Source organism: Dendrobates tinctorius, unplaced genomic scaffold (genome assembly GCF_039654945.1).
Source record: "Dendrobates tinctorius isolate UK_male_01 unplaced genomic scaffold, ASM3965494v1 ptg000046l, whole genome shotgun sequence".
In the NCBI taxonomy this organism is placed as follows: Eukaryota; Metazoa; Chordata; class Amphibia; order Anura; family Dendrobatidae; genus Dendrobates; species Dendrobates tinctorius.
In genome coordinates this window covers 27,291,961-27,310,722 of record NW_027361714.1, presented here as the reverse complement: position 1 = coordinate 27,310,722, position 18,762 = coordinate 27,291,961, and the positions used below count along the sequence as shown (strand labels likewise).

The 18,762-nt window shown below is 54.1% G+C and overlaps 1 protein-coding gene across 1 annotated transcript in view; it reads right to left on the bottom strand.

Annotated features, from left to right (window-relative positions):
• MTCL3 (MTCL family member 3) overlaps positions 1-16,351 on the bottom strand; it is a 97,100-nt gene extending 80,749 nt beyond the window's left edge. The window contains exon 1 of the mRNA XM_073575777.1: positions 15,622-16,351. Within this exon, the coding sequence (XP_073431878.1) occupies positions 15,622-16,317 (696 nt within the window). The 5' untranslated portion in view covers positions 16,318-16,351. The remainder of the gene's footprint in view (positions 1-15,621) is intronic.
• Positions 16,352-18,762: the final 2,411 nt, after the last annotated feature.

The following is an 18,762-nucleotide window of genomic DNA, read 5'->3' as shown; positions in this document are numbered from 1 at the left end:
TGCAGAGATGAGGAGCCCTAACTCCATGATCAGACAGGCCTGATGACATCACTCCCTCCACCATATTTGCACAGATGAGGAGCCCTAACTCCATGATCAGACTGGTCCGATGACATCGCTCCCTCCACCATGTGTGCACACATGAGGAGCCCTCCTCCATATGATCAGACAGCTCTGATGACATCACTCCCTTCAACATGTATGCACAGATGAGGAGCCCTCTCTCCACGATCAGACAGCTTCAATGTTATCACTCCGTCCACCATGTGTGCACAGAGGAGGAGCCCTAACTCCATGATCAGACAGGCCTGATGACATCACTCCCTCCACCATGTGTGCACAGATGAAGAGCCCTCTCTCCATGATCAGACAGCTCGGATGACATCACACCCTCCACCATGTGTGCAGAGATGAGGAGCCCTAACTCCATGATCAGACAGGCCGGATGACATCGCTCCCTCCACCATGTGTGCACAGATAAGGAGCCCTCTCTCCATGATCAGACAGGTCCGATGACATCACTCCCTCCACCATGTGTGCACAGATGAGTAGCCCTCTCTCCATGATCAGAGAGGCCTGATGACATTGCTCCCTCCACCATTTGTGCACAGATAAGGAGCCCTCTCTCCATGATCAGACAGGTCCGATGACATCACTCCCTCCACCATGTGTGCACAGATGAGGAGCCCTCTCTCCATGATCAGACCGGCCTGATGACATCACTCCCTACACCATAAGTGCACAGATGACGAGCCCTCAATCCATGATCAGACCGGTCTGATAACATCACTCCCTCCACCATGTGTGCACAGATGAGGAGCCCTCTCTCCATGTTCAGACAGGCCGGATGACATCACTCCCTCCACCATGTGTGCAGAGATGAGGAGCCATCTCTCCATGATCAGACAGGCCTGATGACATCACTCCCTCCACCATATGTGCACAGATGACGAGCCCTCTCTCCATGATCAGACCGATCTGATGACATCACTCCCTCCACCATGTGTGCACAGATGAGGAGCCCTCTCTCCATGATCAGACAGGCCGGATGACATCACTCCCTCCACCATGTGTGCAGAGAAGAGGAGCCATCTCTCCATGATCAGACAGGCCTGATGACATCACTCCCTCCACCATATGTGCACAGATGAGGAGCCCTCTCTCCATGATCAGACAGGCCTGATGACATCGCTCCCTCCACCATGTGTGCACAGATGACGAGCCCTCTCTCCATGATCAGACAGCTCTGATGACATCACTCCCTCCACCATATGTGCACAGATGAGGAGCCCTCTCTCCATGATCAGACAGCTCTGATGACATCACTCCCTCCACCATGTGTGCACAGATGAGGAGCCCTCTCTCCATATGATCAGACAGGCCTGGTGACATCACTCCCTCCACCATATGTGCACAGATGAGGAGTCCTCTCTCCATATGATCAGACAGGCCTGATGACATCACTCCCTCCACCATATGTGCACAGATGAGGAGCCCTCTCTCCATGATCAGACAGCTCTGATGACATCACTCCCTCCACCATATGTGTACAGATGAGGAGCCCTCTCTCCATATGATCAGACAGGCCTGATGACATCACTCCCTCCACCATATGTGCACAGATGAGGAGTCCTCTCTCCTTATGATCAGACAGATCTGGTGACATCACTCCCTCCACCATATGTGCACAGATGAGGAGCCCTCTCTCCATGATCACACAGCTCTGATGACATCACTCCCTCCACCATATGTGTACAGATGAGGAGCCCTCTCTCCATATGATCAGACAGGCCTGATGACATCACTCCCTCCACCATGTGTGCACAGATGAGGAGCCCTCTCTCCATGATCAGACAGCTCTGATGACATCACTCCCTCCACCATATGTGCACAGATGAGGAGCCCTCTCTCCATGATCAGACAGCTCTGATGACATCACTCCCTCCACCATGTGTGTACAGATGAGGAGCACTCTCTCCATGATCAGACAGGCCGGGTGACATCACTCCCTCCACCATATGTGTACAGATGAGGAGCCCTCTCTCCATATGATCAGACAGGCCTGATGACATCACTCCCTCCACCATGTGTGCACAGATGAGGATCCGTCTCTCCATGATCAGACAGGCCGGATGACATCACTCCCTCCACCATATGTGCACAGATGAGGATCCGTCTCTCCATGATCAGACAGCTCTGATGACATCACTCCCTCCACCATGTGTGCACAGATGAGGAGCCCTCTCTCCATGATCAGACAGGCCTGATGACATCGCTCCCTCCACCATGTGTGCACAGATGAGGAGCCCTCTCCATGATCAGACAGGCCTGATGACATCACTCCCTCCACCATGTGTGCACAGATGAGGAGCCCTCTCTCCATGATCAGACAGGCCTGATGACATAGCTCCCTCCACCATATGTGTACAGATGAGGAGCCCTCTCTCCATGATCAGACAGGCCGGGTGACATCACTCCCTCCACCATGTGTGCACAGATGAGGAGCCCTCTCTCCATGATCAGACAGGCCTGATGACATAGCTCCCTCCACCATATGTGTACAGATGAGGAGCCCTCTCTCCATGATCAGACAGCTCTGATGACATCACTCCCTCCACCATCTGTGCACAGATGAGGAGCCCTCTCTCCATGATCAGACAGCTCTGATAACATCACTCCCTCCACCATGTGTGTACAGATAAGGAGCCCTCTCTCCATGATCAGACAGGCCGGGTGACATCACTCCCTCCACCATATGTGTACAGATGAGGAGCCCTCTCTCCATATGATCAGACAGGCCTGATGACATCACTCCCTCCACCATGTGTGCACAGATGAGGATCCGTCTCTCCATGATCAGACAGGCCGGATGACATCACTCCCTCCACCATATGTGCACAGATGAGGATCCGTCTCTCCATGATCAGACAGCTCTGATGACATCACTCCCTCCACCATGTGTGCACAGATGAGGAGCCCTAGCTCCATGATCGGCCGACATCGCTCCTTCCACCATGTATGCACAGATGTGGAGCCCTCTCTCCATGATCAGACAGCTCTGATGACATCACTCCCTCCACCATGTGTGCACAGATGAGGAGCCCTCTCTCCATGATCAGACAGCTCTGATGACATCACTCCCTCCACCATGTGTGCACAGATGAGGAGCCCTAGCTCCATGATCGGCCGACATCGCTCCCTCCACCATGTATGCACAGATGTGGAGCCCTCTCTCCATGATCAGACAGCTCTGATGACATCGCTCCCTCCACCATGTATGCACAGATGTGGAGCCCTCTCTCCATGATCAGACAGCTCTGATGACATCACTCCCTCCACCATGTGTGCACAGATGAGGAGCCGTCTCTCCATGATCAGACAGGCCTGATGACATCGCTCCCTCCACCATGTGTGCACAGATGAGGAGCCCTCTCCATGATAAGACAGGCCTGATGACATCACTCCCTCCACCATGTGTGCACAGATGAGGAGCCCTCTCTCCATGATCAGACAGGCCGGGTGACATCACTCCCTCCACCATGTGTGCACAGATGAGGAGCCCTCTCTCCATGATCAGACAGGCCTGATGACATCGCTCCCTCCACCATATGTGTACAGATGAGGAGCCCTCTCTCCATGATCAGACAGGCCGGGTGACATCGCTCCCTCCACCATATGTGCACAGATGACGAGCCCTCTCTCCATGATCAGACCGGTCTGATGACATCACTCCCTCCACCATGTGTGCACAGATGAGGAGCCCTCTCCATAATCAGACCGGCCTGATGACATCACTCCCTCCACCATATGTGCACAGATGACGAGCCCTCTCTCCATGATCAGACCGGTCTGATGACATCGCTCCCTCCACCATTTGTGCACAGATAAGGAGCCCTCTCTCCATGATCAGACAGGTCCGATGACATCACTCCCTCCACCATGTGTGCAGAGATGAGGAGCCATCTCTCCATGATCAGACAGGCCTGATGACATCACTCCCTCCACCATATGTGCACAGATGACGAGCCCTCTCTCCATGATCAGACCGATCTGATGACATCACTCCCTCCACCATGTGTGCACAGATGAGGAGCCCTCTCTCCATGATCAGACAGGCCGGAAGACATCACTCCCTCCACCATGTGTGCAGAGATGAGGAGCCATCTCTCCATGATCAGACAGGCCTGATGACATCACTCCCTCCACCATATGTGCACAGATGAGGAGCCCTCTCTCCATGATCAGACAGGCCTGATGACATCGCTCCCTCCACCATGTGTGCACAGATGACGAGCCCTCTCTCCATGATCAGACAGCTCTGATGACATCACTCCCTCCACCATATGTGCACAGATGAGGAGCCCTCTCTCCATGATCAGACAGCTCTGATGACATCACTCCCTCCACCATGTGTGCACAGATGAGGAGCCCTCTCTCCATATGATCAGACAGGCCTGATGACATCACTCCCTCCACCATATGGGCACAGATGAGGAGTCCTCTCTCCATATGATCAGACAGGCCTGATGACATCACTCCCTCCACCATATGTGCACAGATGAGGAGCCCTCTCTCCATGATCAGACAGCTCTGATGACATCACTCCCTCCACCATATGTGTACAGATGAGGAGCCCTCTCTCCATATGATCAGACAGGCCTGATGACATCACTCCCTCCACCATATGTGCACAGATGAGGAGTCCTCTCTCCTTATGATCAGACAGATTTGGTGACATCACTCCCTCCACCATATGTGCACAGATGAGGAGCCCTCTCTCCATGATCAGACAGCTCTGATAACATCACTCCCTCCACCATATGTGTACAGATGAGGAGCCCTCTCTCCATATGATCAGACAGGCCTGATGATATCGCTCCCTCCACCATGTGTGCACAGATGAGGAGCCGTCTCTCCATGATCAGACAGGCCTGATGACATCACTCCCTCCACCATATGTGTACAGATGAGGAGCCCTCTCTCCATATGATCAGACAGGCCTGATGACATCACTCCCTCCACCATGTGTGCACAGATGAGGAGCCCTCTCTCCATGATCAGACAGCTCTGATGACATCACTCCCTCCACCATGTGTGCACAGATGAGGAGCCCTCTCTCCATGATCAGACAGCTCTGATGACATCACTCCCTCCACCATGTGTGTACAGATGAGGAGCCCTCTCTCCATGATCAGACAGGCCGGGTGACATCACTCCCTCCACCATATGTGTACAGATGAGGAGCACTCTCTCCATATGATCAGACAGGCCTGATGACATCACTCCCTCCACCATGTGTGCACAGATGAGGATCCGTCTCTCCATGATCAGACAGGCCGGATGACATCACTCCCTCCACCATATGTGCACAGATGAGGATCCGTCTCTCCATGATCAGACAGCTCTGATGACATCATTCCCTCCACCATGTGTGCACAGATGAGGAGCCCTAGCTCCATGATCGGTCGACATCGCTCCCTCCACCATGTATGCACAGATGTGGAGCCCTCTCTCCATGATCAGACAGCTCTGATGACATCACTCCCTCCACCATGTGTGCACAGATGAGGAGCCGTCTCTCCATGATCAGACAGGCCTGATGACATCGCTCCCTCCACCATGTGTGCACAGATGAGGAGCCCTCTCCATGATCAGACAGGCCTGATGACATCACTCCCTCCACCATGTGTGCACAGATGAGGAGCCCTCTCCATGATCAGACAGGCCTGATGACATCGCTCCCTCCACCATGTGTGCACAGATGAGGAGCCCTCTCCATGATCAGACAGGCCTGATGACATCGCTCCCTCCACCATGTGTGCACAGATGAGGAGCCCTCTCTCCATGATCAGACAGGCCTGATGACATAGCTCCCTCCACCATGTGTGCACAGATGAGGAGCCCTCTCTCAATGATCAGACAGCTCTGATGACATCACTCCCTCCACCATGTGTGCACAGATGAGGAGCCCTAGCTCCATGATCGGCCGACATCGCTCCCTCCACCATGTATGCACAGATGTGGAGCCCTCTCTCCATGATCAGACAGCTCTGATGACATCACTCCCTCCACCATGTGTACACAGATGAGGAGCCCTCTCTCCATGATCAGACAGCTCTGATGACATCACTCCCTCCACCATGTGTGCACAGATGAGGAGCCCTAGCTCCATGATCGGCCGACATCGCTCCCTCCACCATGTATGCACAGATGTGGAGCCCTCTCTCCATGATCAGACAGCTCTGATGACATCGCTCCCTCCACCATGTATGCACAGATGTGGAGCCCTCTCTCCATGATCAGACAGCTCTGATGACATCACTCCCTCCACCATGTGTGCACAGATGAGGAGCCGTCTCTCCATGATCAGACAGGCCTGATGACATCGCTCCCTCCACCATGTGTGCACAGATGAGGAGCCCTCTCCATGATCAGACAGGCCTGATGACATCACTCCCTCCACCATGTGTGCACAGATGAGGAGCCCTCTCTCCATGATCAGACAGGCCGGGTGACATCACTCCCTCCACCATGTGTGCACAGATGAGGAGCCCTCTCTCCATGATCAGACAGGCCTGTTGACATAGCTCCCTCCACCATATGTGTACAGATGAGGAGCCCTCTCTCCATGATCAGACAGCTCTGATGACATCACTCCCTCCACCATCTGTGCACAGATGAGGAGCCCTCTCTCCATGATCAGACAGGCCTGATGACATAGCTCCCTCCACCATATGTGTACAGATGAGGAGCCCTCTCTCCATGATCAGACAGCTCTGATGACATCACTCCCTCCACCATCTGTGCACAGATGAGGAGCCCTATCTCCATGATCAGACAGGCCGGGTGACATCGCTCCCTCCACCATGTGTGCAGAGATGAGGAGCCCTAACTCCATGATCAGACAGGCCTGATGACATCACTCCCTCCACCATGTGTGCACAGATGAGGAGCCCTCTCTCCATGACCAGACAGCTCTGATGACATCACTCCCTCCACCATGTGAGCACAGATGAGGAGCCCTCTCTCCATGATCAGACAGCTCTGATGACATAGCTCCCTCCACCATGTGTGCACACATGAGGAGCTCTCTCTCCATATGATCAGACAGGCCTGATGACATCACTCCCTCCATCATATGTGTACAGATGAGGAGCCCTCTCTCCATATGATCAGAGAGCTCTGATGACATCACTCCCTCCACCATATGTGCACAGATGAGGAGCCCTCTCTCCATGATCAGACAGCTCTGATGACATCACTCCCTCCACCATCTGTGCACAGATGAGGAGCCGTCTCTCCATGATCAGACAGGCCGGGTGACATCGCTCCCTCCACCATGTGTGCAGAGATGAGGAGCCCTAACTCCATGATCAGACAGGCCCGATGACATCACTCCCTCCACCATGTGTGCAGAGATGAGGAGCCCAAACTCCATGATCAGACAGGCCTGATGACATCACTCCCTCCACCATATGTGTACAGATGAGGAGCCCTCTCTCCATGATCAGACAGGCCGGGTGACATCGCTCCCTCCACCATGTGTGCACAGATGAGGAGCCCTCTCCATGATCAGACAGGCCTGATGACATCACTCCCTCCACCATGTGTGTACAGATGAGGAGCCCTCTCTCCATGATCAGACAGCTCTGATGACATAGCTACCTCCACCATGTGTGCACAGATGAGGAGCTCTCTCTCCATATGATCAGACAGGCCTGATGACATCACTCCCTCCATCATGTGTGCATAGATGAGGAGCCCTCTCTCCATGATCAGAGAGGCCCGATGACATCACTCCCTCCACCATGTGTGCACAGATGAGGAGCCCTCTCTCCATTATCAGACAGATCTGGTGACATCGCTCCCTCCACCATGTGTGCACAGATGAGGAGCCCTCTCTCCATGATCAGACAGGCCGGGTGACATCGCTCCCTCCACCATGTGTGCACAGATGAGGAGCCCTCTCTCCATGATCAGACAGGTCTGATGACATCACTCCCTCCACCATATGTGCACAGATGAGGAGTCCTCTCTCCATATGATCAGACAGCTCTGATGACATCACTCCCTCCACCATGTGTGCACAGATGAGGAGCCCTCTCTCCATGATCAGACAGGCCGGGTGACATCACTCCCTCCACCATGTGTGCACAGATGAGGAGCCCTCTCTCCATGATCAGACAGGCCGGGTGACATCACTCCCTCCACCATATGTGCACAGATGAGGAGCCCTCTCTCCATGATCAGACAGCTCTGATGACATCACTCCCTCCACCATCTGTGCACAGATGAGGAGCCGTCTCTCCATGATCAGACAGGCCCGATGACATCACTCCCTCCACCATGTGTGCAGAGATGAGGAGCCCAAACTCCATGATCAGACAGGCCTGATGACATCACTCCCTCCACCATCTGTGCACAGATGAGGAGCCGTCTCTCCATGATCAGACAGGCCCGATGACATCACTCCCTCCACCATGTGTGCAGAGATGAGGAGCCCAAACTCCATGATCAGACAGGCCTGATGACATCACTCCCTCCACCATATGTGTACAGATGAGGAGCCCTCTCTCCATGATCAGACAGGCCTGGTGACATCGCTCCCTCCACCATGTGTGCACAGATGAGGAGCCCTGTCCATGATCAGACAGGCCTGATGACATCACTCCCTCCACCATGTGTGTACAGATGAGGAGCCCTCTCTCCATGATCAGACAGCTCTGATGACATAGCTCCCTCCACCATGTGTGCACAGATGAGGAGCTCTCTCTCCATATGATCAGACAGGCCTGATGACATCACTCCCTCCATCATGTGTGCACAGATGAGGAGCCCTCTCTCCATGATCAGAGAGGCCCGATGACATCACTCCCTCCACCATGTGTGCACAGATGAGGAGCCCTCTCTCCATTATCAGACAGATCTGGTGACATCGCTCCCTCCACCATGTGTGCACAGATGAGGAGCCCTCTCTCCATGATCAGACAGGCCGGGTGACATCGCTCCCTCCACCATGTGTGCACAGATGAGGAGCCCTCTCTCCATGATCAGACAGGCCTGATGACATCACTCCCTCCACCATATGTGCACAGATGAGGAGTCCTCTCTCCATATGATCAGACAGCTCTGATGACATCACTCCCTCCACCATGTGTGCACAGATGAGGAGTCCTCTCTCCATATGATCAGACAGCTCTGATGACATCACTCCCTCCACCATATGTGCACAGATGAGGAGGCCTAGCTCCATGATCGGCCGACATCGCTCCCTCCACCATGTATGCACAGATGTGGAGCCCTCTCTCCATGATCAGACAGCTCTGATGACATCGCTCCCTCCACCATGTATGCACAGATGTGGAGCCCTCTCTCCATGATCAGACAGCTCTGATGACATCACTCCCTCCACCATGTGTGCACAGATGAGGAGCCGTCTCTCCATGATCAGACAGGCCTGATGACATCGCTCCCTCCACCATGTGTGCACAGATGAGGAGCCCTCTCTCCATGATCAGACAGGCCGGGTGACATCACTCCCTCCACCATGTGTGCACAGATGAGGAGCCCTCTCTCCATGATCAGACAGGCCTGATGACATAGCTCCCTCCACCATATGTGTACAGATGAGGAGCCCTCTCTCCATGATCAGACAGCTCTGATGACATCACTCCCTCCACCATCTGTGCACAGATGAGGAGCCCTCTCTCCATGATCAGACAGGCCGGGTGACATCGCTCCCTCCACCATGTGTGCAGAAATGAGGAGCCCTAACTCCATGATCAGACAGGCCCGATGACATCACTCCCTCCACCATGTGTGCACAGATGAGGAGCCCTCTCTCCATGATCAGACAGGCCGGGTGACATCACTCCCTCCACCATGTGTGCACAGATGAGGAGCCCTCTCTCCATGATCAGACAGGCCTGATGACATAGCTCCCTCCACCATATGTGTACAGATGAGGAGCCCTCTCTCCATGATCAGACAGCTCTGATGACATCACTCCCTCCACCATCTGTGCACAGATGAGGAGCCCTCTCTCCATGATCAGACAGGCCTGATGACATAGCTCCCTCCACCATATGTGTACAGATGAGGAGCCCTCTCTCCATGATCAGACAGCTCTGATGACATCACTCCCTCCACCATCTGTGCACAGATGAGGAGCCCTATCTCCATGATCAGACAGGCCGGGTGACATCGCTCCCTCCACCATGTGTGCAGAGATGAGGAGCCCTAACTCCATGATCAGACAGGCCTGATGACATCACTCCCTCCACCATGTGTGCACAGATGAGGAGCCCTCTCTCCATGACCAGACAGCTCTGATGACATCACTCCCTCCACCATGTGTGCACAGATGAGGAGCCCTCTCTCCATGATCAGACAGCTCTGATGACATAGCTCCCTCCACCATGTGTGCACACATGAGGAGCTCTCTCTCCATATGATCAGACAGGCCTGATGACATCACTCCCTCCATCATATGTGTACAGATGAGGAGCCCTCTCTCCATATGATCAGAGAGCTCTGATGACATCACTCCCTCCACCATATGTGCACAGATGAGGAGCCCTCTCTCCATGATCAGACAGCTCTGATGACATCACTCCCTCCACCATCTGTGCACAGATGAGGAGCCGTCTCTCCATGATCAGACAGGCCGGGTGACATCGCTCCCTCCACCATGTGTGCAGAGATGAGGAGCCCTAACTCCATGATCAGACAGGCCCGATGACATCACTCCCTCCACCATGTGTGCAGAGATGAGGAGCCCAAACTCCATGATCAGACAGGCCTGATGACATCACTCCCTCCACCATATGTGTACAGATGAGGAGCCCTCTCTCCATGATCAGACAGGCCGGGTGACATCGCTCCCTCCACCATGTGTGCACAGATGAGGAGCCCTCTCCATGATCAGACAGGCCTGATGACATCACTCCCTCCACCATGTGTGTACAGATGAGGAGCCCTCTCTCCATGATCAGACAGCTCTGATGACATAGCTACCTCCACCATGTGTGCACAGATGAGGAGCTCTCTCTCCATATGATCAGACAGGCCTGATGACATCACTCCCTCCATCATGTGTGCACAGATGAGGAGCCCTCTCTCCATGATCAGAGAGGCCCGATGACATCACTCCCTCCACCATGTGTGCACAGATGAGGAGCCCTCTCTCCATTATCAGACAGATCTGGTGACATCGCTCCCTCCACCATGTGTGCACAGATGAGGAGCCCTCTCTCCATGATCAGACAGGCCGGGTGACATCGCTCCCTCCACCATGTGTGCACAGATGAGGAGCCCTCTCTCCATGATCAGACAGGTCTGATGACATCACTCCCTCCACCATATGTGCACAGATGAGGAGTCCTCTCTCCATATGATCAGACAGCTCTGATGACATCACTCCCTCCACCATGTGTGCACAGATGAGGAGCCCTCTCTCCATGATCAGACAGGCCGGGTGACATCACTCCCTCCACCATGTGTGCACAGATGAGGAGCCCTCTCTCCATGATCAGACAGGCCGGGTGACATCACTCCCTCCACCATATGTGCACAGATGAGGAGCCCTCTCTCCATGATCAGACAGCTCTGATGACATCACTCCCTCCACCATCTGTGCACAGATGAGGAGCCGTCTCTCCATGATCAGACAGGCCCGATGACATCACTCCCTCCACCATGTGTGCAGAGATGAGGAGCCCAAACTCCATGATCAGACAGGCCTGATGACATCACTCCCTCCACCATCTGTGCACAGATGAGGAGCCGTCTCTCCATGATCAGACAGGCCCGATGACATCACTCCCTCCACCATGTGTGCAGAGATGAGGAGCCCAAACTCCATGATCAGACAGGCCTGATGACATCACTCCCTCCACCATATGTGTACAGATGAGGAGCCCTCTCTCCATGATCAGACAGGCCGGGTGACATCGCTCCCTCCACCATGTGTGCACAGATGAGGAGCCCTGTCCATGATCAGACAGGCCTGATGACATCACTCCCTCCACCATGTGTGTACAGATGAGGAGCCCTCTCTCCATGATCAGACAGCTCTGATGACATAGCTCCCTCCACCATGTGTGCACAGATGAGGAGCTCTCTCTCCATATGATCAGACAGGCCTGATGACATCACTCCCTCCATCATGTGTGCACAGATGAGGAGCCCTCTCTCCATGATCAGAGAGGCCCGATGACATCACTCCCTCCACCATGTGTGCACAGATGAGGAGCCCTCTCTCCATTATCAGACAGATCTGGTGACATCGCTCCCTCCACCATGTGTGCACAGATGAGGAGCCCTCTCTCCATGATCAGACAGGCCGGGTGACATCGCTCCCTCCACCATGTGTGCACAGATGAGGAGCCCTCTCTCCATGATCAGACAGGCCTGATGACATCACTCCCTCCACCATATGTGCACAGATGAGGAGTCCTCTCTCCATATGATCAGACAGCTCTGATGACATCACTCCCTCCACCATGTGTGCACAGATGAGGAGTCCTCTCTCCATATGATCAGACAGCTCTGATGACATCACTCCCTCCACCATATGTGCACAGATGAGGAGCCCTCTCTCCATGATCAGACAGGCCGGGTGACATCACTCCCTCCACCATGTGTGCACAGATTAAGAGCCCTCTCTCCATGATCAGACAGGCCTGATGACATCACTCCCTCCACCATATGTGTACAGATGAGGAGCCCTCTCTCCATGATCAGACAGGCCGGGTGACATCACTCCCTCCACCATGTGTGCACAGATGAGGAGCCCTCTCTCCATGATCAGACAGGCCGGGTGACATCACTCCCTCCACCATGTGTGCACAGATGAGGAGCCCTCTCTCCATTATCAGACAGATCTGGTGACATCGCTCCCTCCACCATGTGTGCACAGATGAGGAGCCCTCTCTCCATGATCAGACAGGCCGGGTGACATCGCTCCCTCCACCATGTGTGCACAGATGAGGAGCCCTCTCTCCATGATCAGACAGGCCTGATGACATCACTCCCTCCACCATATGTGCACAGATGAGGAGTCCTCTCTCCATATGATCAGACAGGCCTGATGACATCACTCCCTCCACCATGCATGCACAGATGAGGAGCCCTCTCTCCATGATCAGACAGGCCTGGTGACATCACTCCCTCCACCATGCGTGCACAGATGAGGAGCCCTCTCTCCATGATCAGACAGGCCTGGTGACATCACTCCCTCCACCATGCGTGCACAGATGAAGAGCCCTCTCTCCATGATCAGACAGGCCTGATGACATCACTCCCTCCACCATATGTGCAAAGATGAGGAGTCCTCTCTCCATATGATCAGACAGGCCTGATGACATCACTCCCTCCACCATGCGTGCACAGATGAGGAGCCCTCTCTCCATGATCAGACAGGCCTGGTGACATCACTCCCTCCACCATGCGTGCACAGATGAGGAGCCCTCTCTCCATGATCAGACAGGCCTGGTGACATCACTCCCTCCACCATGCGTGCACAGATGAGGAGCCCTCTCTCCATGATCAGACAGGCCTGGTGACATCACTCCCTCCACCATGCGTGCACAGATGAGGAGCCCTCTCTCCATGATCAGACAGGCCTGGTGACATCACTCCCTCCACCATGTGTGCACAGAGGAGGAGCCCTCTCTCCATGATCAGACAGGCCTGATGACATCACTCCCTCCACCATGTGTGTACAGATGAGGAGCCCTCTCTCCATGATCAGACAGGCCGGGTGACATCACTCCCTCCACCATGTGTGCACAGATGAGGACCCCTCTCTCCATATGATCAGACAGGCCGAATGACATCGCTCCCTCCACCATGTGTGCACAGATGAGGAGCCCTCTCTCCATGATCAGACAGGCCTGATGACATCACTCCCTCCACCATGTGTGCACAGATGAGGACCCCTCTCTCCATATGATCAGACAGGCCGGGTGACATCACTCCCTCCACCATGTGTGCACAGATGAGGACCCCTCTCTCCATATGATCAGACAGGCCGGATGACATCGCTCCCTCCACCATGTGTGCACAGATGAGGAGCCCTCTCTCCATGATCAGACAGGCCGGGTGACATCACTCCCTCCACCATGTGTGCACAGATGAGGAGTCCTCTCTCCATGATCAGACAGGCCGGGTGACATCGCTCCCTCCACCATGTGTGCACAGATGAGGAGCCCTCTCTCCATGATCAGACAGGCCGGGTGACATCACTCCCTCCACCATGTGTGCACAGATGAGGAGTCCTCTCTCCATGATCAGACAGGCCGGGTGACATCGCTCCCTCCACCATGTGTGCACAGATGAGGAGCCCTCTCTCCATGATCAGACAGGCCTGATGACATCACTCCCTCCACCATGTGTGCACAGATGAGGAGCCCTCTCTCCATGATCAGACAGGCCGGGTGACATCACTCCCTCCACCATGTGTGCACAGATGAGGAGTCCTCTCTCCATGATCAGACAGGCCGGGTGACATCGCTCCCTCCACCATGTGTGCACAGATGAGGAGCCCTCTCTCCATGATCAGACAGGCCTGATGACATCACTCCCTCCACCATGTGTGCACAGATGAGGAGCCCTCTCTCCATGATCAGACAGGCCTGGTGACATCACTCCCTCCACCATGTGTGCACAGAGGAGGAGCCCTCTCTCCATGATCAGACAGGCCTGATGACATCACTCCCTCCACCATGTGTGTACAGATGAGGAGCCCTCTCTCCATGATCAGACAGGCCGGGTGACATCACTCCCTCCACCATGTGTGCACAGATGAGGACCCCTCTCTCCATATGATCAGACAGGCCGAATGACATCGCTCCCTCCACCATGTGTGCACAGATGAGGAGCCCTCTCTCCATGATCAGACAGGCCTGATGACATCACTCCCTCCACCATGTGTGCACAGATGAGGACCCCTCTCTCCATATGATCAGACAGGCCGGGTGACATCACTCCCTCCACCATGTGTGCACAGATGAGGACCCCTCTCTCCATATGATCAGACAGGCCGGATGACATCGCTCCCTCCACCATGTGTGCACAGATGAGGAGCCCTCTCTCCATGATCAGACAGGCCGGGTGACATCACTCCCTCCACCATGTGTGCACAGATGAGGAGTCCTCTCTCCATGATCAGACAGGCCGGGTGACATCGCTCCCTCCACCATGTGTGCACAGATGAGGAGCCCTCTCTCCATGATCAGACAGGCCTGATGACATCACTCCCTCCACCATGTGTGCACAGATGAGGAGCCCTCTCTCCATGATCAGACAGGCCGGGTGACATCACTCCCTCCACCATGTGTGCACAGATGAGGACCCCTCTCTCCATATGATCAGACAGGCCGGGTGACATCGCTCCCTCCACCATGTGTGCACAGATGAGGAGCCCTCTCTCCATGATCAGACCGGTCCGATGACATCACTCCCTCCACCATGTGTGCACAGATGAGGAGCCCTCTCTCCATGATCAGACAGGCCTGATGACATCACTCCCTCCACCATGTGTGCACAGATGAGGAGCCCTCTCTCCATGATCAGACAGGCCGGGTGACATCACCGCTGCAGACAATGGCAGCCCCTCACCTTCAGGCTGTCGTTCTCCTCCCTCAGCTTGTCCACCTCCTCCTGTAGCTGGCTGTCCGCCCTGGACGCCTCTGCCTGCTGCCCACCCGCCGGCTCTGCCTCCCCTCCCGCAGCGGCCAGGCCCTTCTTCAGGTGGAACTGCATGAGCTCGGTGTGCAGGCAGCCTTCCTTCCAGTAGCCCCCCGCGCTGCTCTGCTTCTTGGGGCTCTTCCCCGCCGCCCCTGCAGCCTGGGCGCCATCCCCGCCTTTGGGGGACGTTTTCCCCTTCGGCTTCACGTTCTTCGGGGATCCGTCCCCCGCCTGCTCCGGGGTGGCCACTCTGCCCGGCTCCGTCCTTGCAGGGGACAGGTCGGAGGGCTCTTGGCGCTGCGCCTCCAGGGCTCCCGGTGACGGGCGTCCCGCAGCGGCCTCCGCCCTGGATGCTGCGTGTTCAGCACCACCGCCGCTGCGGACAGCTCCGTGCCAGGGAGGCTGCGCGTCTGCTCTGCTGCAGGATGCTCGGCCGCCTCTCGCCACCTGCTTCCCAGCAGCAGCCCGGGCTCCCGTCAGCGACCTGGCCGCTGGTCTGACCGCGAAGTCCCGGGGTCTGGCTGGCGACGATGACCGCTCTTGTTTTCTGCTGCTGCCCTCCGGATGCAGGCGAGGCTCAGCTGCAGTAGGAAGAGACGCAGCAGCGCCACCAGCTGGCCGGCTCATGATCCTGCCTTGTGAGCGTGGCTGACACAGGACGAGCTGTGCCATCAGTGCTGGAGACTCTCCACCCCGACAGGGGGGGGCGAGGGCGGAGCCTGGGGGGCAATGACAGCTGCAGGACCCCTCCAGCAGCCCACCAGGCCTTACCCTCCGCCAATTGTCACTGCATGCGGCACTATTGCAGTCATGAACAGTGGGAAAACCACGAACCCCTGTGTGTCGGAGTCAGTGGCCCCCAAAGTCAGCTTCTCAGTTACCCCCTATAAACTGGATAAGGCAGGGGCTGACATAGCACTGGTGCACAGGGGCCCAAGAGGTAAGGGGGCACTTCCACCCCCAAAGCAGGGGGGATTTTACTTTTACAAGAGCTCTTGGGCTGCACAGGGCCCCTCTATTGCCCTTTTCTGTCTGTGTCCATTTGGCTAAGGGGCACTTTTCCAACTGCTGGGCCCCCAATGATTCTGGGAGCCCCTTGTGAATGGAGCTAGATTGGTCACGATCAGAGTGGTAGATCGCACCATCAACCTCTGCTCCATTCACACGAGGTTTTTCAAAGTCCCCGTTCTCAGGATCACTTAGGGCCCCCAGAAGCCTAGCCCCTATGCAGTAGGGGATCATTTTAAGCTTAAGAATACCCCTTTATAGATCCATATAGCGGACTATATAATGAGTCTACACCCGCCATGACACAGAGCGCTCTGCGGCGCTTCTATCAGAGACCACCCATCCGTAGGCTGCTGCTGGTCCATGTCACACTTAGGATGAGAAGTAGTAAAAATCCTCTTCCCCCTCCCCAGATTTAACATTGGAAAGTGCAGAGATTGGATTATATCAGTAAATATAGTTGACAGCCAACTGTGGCAAAAGTCTGATTTGACCTTGTAAATAGCGAACCACTACAGTGGTGAAGGAGTTAACACACTAGACAATATATGTGTTCTGATATGAGCTGCGTACAGTCATGGCCAAAAGTTTAGAGAATGACACAAATATTTTTACAAAGTCTACTGCTTCATTTTTTCTAATGGCAATTTGCATATACTCCAGAATGTTATAAAGAGTGATCAGCTTAACAGCAATTACTTGCAAAGTCAATATTTGCCTAGAAAATTAACTTTATCCCCCAAAACACATTTCAACATCCTTGCAGCCCTGCCTTAAAAGGACCAGCTAACATCGTTTCAGTGATTGCTCCATTAACACAGGTGTGGGTGTTGATGAGGACAGGGCTGGAGATCAATCTGTCATGATTAAGTAAGAATGACACCACTGGACACCCTAAAAGGAGGCTGGTGCTTGGCATCGTTGTTTCTCTTCTGTTAACCATGGTTATCTCTAAAGAAACACGTGTAGTCATCATTGCACTGCACAAAAATGGCTTAACAGGGAAGAGTATCGCAGCTAGAAAGATTGCACCTCAGTCAACAATCTATCGCATCATCAAGAACTTCAAGGAGAAAGGTTCCCTTGTTGCCAAAAAGGCTCCAGGGCGCCCAAGAAAGACCAGCAAGCGCCAGGACCGTCTCTTAAAAGTGTTTCAGCTGCGGGATCTACCAGCAGTGCAGAGCTTGCTCAGGAATGACAGCAGGCAGGTGTGAGTGCATCTGCACGCACTGTGAGGCGGAGACTCTTGGAGCAAGGCCTGGTCTCAAGGAGGGCAGCAAAGAAGCCACTTCTCTCCAGAAAAAACATCATGGACAGACTGATATTCTGCAAGAGGTACAGGGAGTGGACTGCTGAGGACTGGGGTAAAGTCATTTTCTCTGATGAATCCCCTTTTCGATTGTTTGGGACATCTGGAAAACGGCTTATTCGGAGAAGACCAGGTGAGCGCTACCACCAGTCTTGTCTCATGCCAACTGTCAAGCATCCTGAAACCATTCATGTGTGGGGTTGCTTCTCAGCCAAGGGAATGGGCTGTCTCTCAGTCTTGCCTAAAAACACAGCCATGAATAAAGAATGGTACCAGAATGTCCTCCAAGAGCAACTTCTCCCAACCGTCCAAGAGCAGTTTGGCGATCAACAATGCCTTTTTCAACATGATGGAGCACCTTGCCATAAAGCAAAGGTGATAACTAAATGGCTCAGGGAACAAAACATAGAGATTTTGGGACCATGGCCTGGAAACTCCCCAGATCTTAATCCCATTGAGAACTTGTGGTCAATCATCAAGAGACGGGTGGACAAACAAAAACCTTCAAATTCAGACAAAATAAAAGCATTGATTTTGCAAGAATGGACTGCTATCAGTCAGGATTTGATCCAGAAGTTGATTGAGAGCATGCCAGGGAGAATTGCTGAGGTCCTGAAGAAGAAGGGTCAACACTGCAAATATTGACTTGCTGCATTAAGTCATTCTAACTGTCAATATAACCTTTTGTTACTCATAATATGATTGCAATTATATTTCTGTATGTGATAAAAACATCTGACAAACACACATAAAAA